At 32.7% G+C, this 6000-nt stretch overlaps 1 protein-coding gene across 21 annotated transcripts in view; it reads right to left on the bottom strand.

The window, feature by feature from the left end:
* Nucleotides 1–1670: 1670 nt before the first annotated feature.
* The window catches only part of STAG2 (STAG2 cohesin complex component), a 141799-nt gene continuing 137469 nt past the window's right edge, over nt 1671–6000 (bottom strand). For all 21 annotated transcript variants that reach the window (XM_016942745.4, XM_016942747.4, XM_024353176.3 and 18 more), the window contains one exon: nt 1671–3593. In XM_016942745.4, the coding sequence (XP_016798234.1) occupies nt 3570–3593 (24 nt within the window). In that variant the 3' untranslated portion in view covers nt 1671–3569. The remainder of the gene's footprint in view (nt 3594–6000) is intronic.

The following is a 6000-nucleotide window of genomic DNA, read 5'->3' as shown; positions in this document are numbered from 1 at the left end:
GACCTGAAGTGACATTTATTTAGTGGACTTCAACACCGAGTTTCCTCATAACCAAAGGCATGGTGCTTTATTGGATCATTTTCTTTTGCTGGATCATTACAGCCACCAGAATAGTCTGTCTGATCTGTATTCAACCACGTGACCCCTTAAAGTTCCCTTTGTGGCAGAATATTGAAGACATTTCAGTTATCCTACTCATCTTCCCCAGTCTCTCAGCTTTATTAACTAAACCACTGATAAGATCAGGACTCAGATTCAACTTACATCTTCTTTATGAAAGTCGGTTAGGTAGCATATTAAGGACAATTATTTATTTACACCTACCAACTCTATAACCAGCTGAACTCTAAGTAGATAGATGCACTATGGCACAATGAACAATGTACCATTTTATGTGTATGCAATTATGAATATTTCCCTTATCTATCAAATAGTTTCAATGCTTTCTAGGACTTAATGCAGCCAGACTGCCTGGGCTGGAATACCAACTCCATTATTTACTAGCCATATAACCTTGTCTAAGGTATCAGTATCCAACCTTCCTGGCACCAGCGGCCAGTTTCATGGAATATAATTTTTTCCATAGACTTTGGGGGCAGGATGGGAAGGGGGGCTCAGGATGAAACTGTTGCACCTCAGATCATCAAGCATTCTCATAAGGAATGCTCAACCTAGATCCTTTGCACGTGCAGTTCACTTTAGGGTTCGCGCTCCTATGAGAATCTAATGCCACGGCTGCTCTGACAGTAGGAAAGCTCAGGTGGTTAATGCTTGCTCACTAGGCTGCCACTCACCTCCTGCTGTGCGGCCGTCCCTAACAGGCCACGTTCTGGTACCCCTGGTCTAAGGTATTTAAACTTCTTTGTACCTCATTCTCACCTTCTTCTGATTTGTTAAAAAAAAAAAAAATTGGTGGCAGAGGGTGGGGGAATGACAGCATTATCAACTCTTGTCATGAGGCTTAATGAGTTATTACATGTAAACTACTTAAAACAGCACGCAGCTGTTTTAGCTATCATTTTATATGTTCAGTTCTGAATCACTAATGACAGAAGACAATTCTGATATACAAACTAGCCCAAATGAACAATGTGCTAGTGTTACACTGACATGAATCTCTTAAAGAGTACAATGCAAATCTTAACACTTTCTTTGATGAGTTTTCAATATGAATTCAATTAGTAAATTCTTTTTCAAATGGTTTTACCTCCATGCCATGAGCCCCTTATTTAAGGCAGGTTTCTCTCTTACTGTCTCTCTCTCATTCTCTACCTCAGCATATCCTGCTTGTTTCCTTCCTGGCATTTATTACAAGTTTCATTATTTTGTTTTCCCCAATGGATCTATGAAGGAGAGATCTCTTAACACATGCTAGCACACAGTAGGCACTCAAATGTACCCTGTATAAACAATGCAAACATTTGTAAATGTGTTTAACTCATACCAGATGAAAATTAAAGCAATAATGGTTACAGGTTCCTATTTTAAAGTAATAATCCAATTAGGGATTTGGTTTCATTGTAAATACATATGATTTATTAAAAATATAAACTGATGGTATTCTCTATAAATTATTCCCCAAACACATTAAAAGATGTGATAATAGATATAAATTTGCAAACCATTTATAGCCACCCTCCCTCTTTGAGTACAAGAGAAAACATACAACATACTGTAGGTTTATTTTTATTCAAAAAGTTACTGTCTCAAGACATAAATACAAATCAGAAAACAGTACAATTAGGACAATAGAATGTGGAGGACAACAGGTTAGAGTAATATATAAAACATTTTTAGCTGGTTGAAAACAAAGCTGTAAGAACTGCTTTCACAAAGAAGTACTCCTTTCAAGAGTGAGAAAAAAAATCAACTTAGGTTTAAAATCATATATACAGTCCTCTCAGCAGTTCTAGTTAATGCAGTGGTGTGTAAAACAACATAGGCAATACTTTTGCACATAACAATATTTGTTGATGGAAAATCTGTTAGACAAGTCTGGATTCATTTGTTATTAACCATGACTTAATAAAATAATTGTATCATGATCTTTTTAGCTAACCTATGGTTTTTGGCTACCACAGCCCAATGCTTGATTTCTGACTAAAAACTGAAAGCCTTTTGGTATTCACCCATCTGAAGATATTCTTGTATTGCAAGCATATTAAGGCATGGAATGATTAAAATAATATACCTCAAGAACTGAGAGACGACTGACAAAAGATAGATACACATGTAATATAAGTTAATATTTTGTTTTAAACGATGTCTAGCTGCCTAAGCCTCGCAAAATGAGTTGATGTCAAAATGGCAAGTAGCCACTTTCTGTTTTAAACTAATTTATTTGTGAAAGGACATAAAATGAAGTTTAAAGCTTAGCTTTCAAAGAATATTATGGGTTATGAATTCTATTATCCCATCTAATTTACATACAGAGGAAATGTACTGTAACCTGTTAGAAGTATCTTTAACCTGAAGACTGCTTGCAAAGACAGATAGATAAAACAATATAAAATACAAATTTAAAAATCATTTTAAAGCATGAACACTCATGCTTTCTATTTTTAAACATTGTTAAACTTTCAATATATTTCTGAAACCTCATAATTTTAAGTTGGAATTTAAAAGTAAGAAAAAACTAAACAAACTGCGCAATTATAAAATCAGCACCAATTTATATATATATATAATTTTATTTAAAATTTAGATCCCTATTCCCACACTCTAATAAGCTGTATAATTTTTGTTTAGAATTTTTCTGCAAACATACTACAATAAGCTTCTTTTATTTGGAGACAAAATACAGTGGCACTACTGGAAGGAATATCACAACATTACATTTTTATCTTAAAGGACAAGCAAACTTTCAGGGTTGATAATGGGATAAGCATGTTTGAGACTGGTTACCTTCTGGCAGTTCACTGCATCTGGATATTTCTGAAAAGTATAGAGAAGCTCTTGGATTTTAAAAATATCTTAAAATACTTTTAGATGAAAAAATTGTAAAAGTTCTGCTTATAAGTTTACTTTTCTCCACAATTACAATATTTAAAACAAAGTTTTGTTGATTGACGTTTTAAGCATTTAAATTTAGAATGCTAAAAACAATTCTATCCTACACTTTCTTCAGGGTAGGGGAATAAATACATCCTTAACATTGTTTTCTGGATGTAAACAGAAATCCAGCAGAGGTCATCATTATTTAGTACAACCAGTAAATAAATGTAAGAGAATTCATATCTCTACCAAATGCCTCTTCAGATTGTTATTTTGTTTTTTGTTTTTTTAAAAAAAGCATGAAATAATCGATTCAAAAGCCAACTAACAGCGCATAAATAAAATATTTACTTTCTAAGAAAAACTGTAGCTTATCATCAAATTGTTTACTTGTCCTTTACTTTTATTCAGGCAAACAAAACTGCCCCTCAATGCACTTGATCTTGGTAAGCATAAGCATGTCATATTCTCCTTAGAGAAAAATCTGTACAGAATTTCACTGTATCTACCACACTTTAAAATTTCCTCTTCCACTTAGAAAATGACTTCACCACAGATTTAATTGTGTACTGGTATTAAAACATTGACACTCCAAGAACCTAATGAGAGAGAGAGAGGGGGGAGAAAATCTCGTTAAAAGTCATTCATTTCTTTAAATATATCCATAAACATTACATTAATACTTTATTATGTTAAATAACATGCTAATAAAACCACTTTGAAAACTTCCCCTCTCTTCAGATGTATAATTCTAAAATTAAATTGACCATGATATATAATGAAATAACATCAGGACTAATCAAGATGCTACTTACCTCACATATAATTAAAGTAGGAACCTTGGATTAATTATGCTTATATGTACCACTAATGTCTAGATAATACCCTAAACATAGGCACTCAACATAGGTAAAATGAATAAATGAATGTGCTTCTTCACATATATTTCTGGCACAGGTTCCTTGGAAAGGGGTTAAGAAAGTCTTGCAAACTTGGCTATTTGTGCTGGGAAGTGGATATGGTTTTTCAAAAAGGCATTTGAGTATGCAGACCAAAAAAAATCTAAGAACAATTCAAGTATGTAGAAAGCAAGAAGCTTTCTTTAGAAAATCTGGCCAAAGTGAATGGAACAGAACTACAAATTTTAAGAAATCAAAAGGGTAAGGTAAAATCTGGGCAAAATGACTTATATTGATGCTTTCTATATACTCCAACTGAGAAAGGAATGTTAGGTAAAATCTAATAATTACTTGTCTAAAAGTAAAAGCAGATGATGAATGGAGCAACTCTCCCTTGTTCACTAAACAAGAATGGCATGTGACTCTTAGTATATATACTAAAAGTTAGGTTGTTCAATTAAAATTCTAGCACTTATGCCCATTAAGTAATATTTTAGAATACTATAATAAGCTAGTAAGAACTGATATCAAAGCCAGATGTAATGAGCTGAAATATTACAAAGAGCTCTTACTTGTAAGTTAAATCTCTTATAAGTTCTATGAACAAAAGTCATAGAACTCATGTATTGTTTTGAGCTGAAGAAACTGTGTATTTGCAGATCCAGAAACAAGTATCTGATTGCAGCCTCTTTATAATGAATTATCAAGTAGTGTTTGGAATCCCAAGTAATGAAAACAAAGAGGACTCGTGCACCCAATTTCTTACCTGTCCATTCACAGTAACTACCACACTACTAATCCCTTGTCCTCTCCCCTTCCCGCATGCTTCAGGGTTCTCCTTTTTTGGTTCAAGTCAGAGTTTGGGTGGTTAGAACGTTTCCACCAAAAAGACCGAGATAATGTTTAAAGGCCAATTCTTACCATAACACTCTATGAATCTCGGTAGAAAAGGTCTGATGATGAATGAAAGTACAAAATCTTAATTAGCAATTTAGTATTGAGTATGGGATGAAGACGAACTCAAGTTCTTTCCAAACAGAGTGCCTGACTAGAAAGCACCCAAACACTTGAGATTCTTTTTGTTTTGTACAGACTAGGTTATAAGTAGATTCTCTTACTAGAACATTAAATTAGCTCCATTACATGGAGCCCTTCTTTACCAATTTTATACTATAAATAATTCTAATAAGAGAATCTCAACACAAGAGAATGAGAGTAGTGACACTTTCTTTTCTGTGCCAACACAAACTCTGCCTGTTTCTGATGTTAACATTAATAAATACTTAAACATATTTAATATCAAACTTCAGTGTATTTTGGCAATTCTGGCAGAAAACAACTGTTATCAAAATGGTATAAACCAATTTTGTGTCCAAATATAAAACCAGCTACACCATAAATCTAGAATTTTATGTATATGCAACACAAAATATGTTCAGAGTTTTTATATTACCACTCCTGGATAATGTGAAAATCATGTTTAAAAAGATTTTTTACGATTTATTTAGAAAATCTTGTTTAAAAATTAAGTGTTTAAAAAGATATTTTTTATGATTTATTTAGAAAATCATGTTTACAAATTAAGTGTTTAAAAAGATATTTTTACAATTTATTTAGTAACAAACTGAAGTGTCTACATTAAGGTGCTTTGAGTTACTTCCCTTAGAATTGGAGAATCTCAGAACTGGACATTAAAGAATTTAAATCCCAATTTTGCTACTGTTTTGATGACTCCGTTATTATGGGCTTCAGTAAGAACAGATGTGGGGTATTGTATAAAGGCAAACAGAATTTGACATTCAAAATTTTCCATTATTCCATTTCTTAAGTTATGGTTAAGATAGTATGGAGTATAGTTTAATGTATATTTAAAAAATAAACTGTTAACTTAAAAAAAAAATTACATGGTCAAAGACTTCTAAAGATACCTAAGCCTTGAAAGATTACTGAGCATTCAGTTATGTGACTGCTGCCATCATGTGGTAATGCTATAAAACTACAGTTATAAGTACATGTGCTCATTTTCCTAATTTTTGTAGCAGAAGCAGCTAAACTATTATCAAATTAAGAATAAATAAAAGCCCCTCAGTTGTAACATTCAATATAC

The sequence above is a fragment of the Pan troglodytes genome, chromosome X (assembly GCF_028858775.2).
Source record: "Pan troglodytes isolate AG18354 chromosome X, NHGRI_mPanTro3-v2.0_pri, whole genome shotgun sequence".
NCBI classification, from domain to species: Eukaryota; Metazoa; Chordata; class Mammalia; order Primates; family Hominidae; genus Pan; species Pan troglodytes.
Note: the sequence above shows the minus strand (reverse complement) of the source record. Positions and strands in the feature narration are given on the sequence as shown.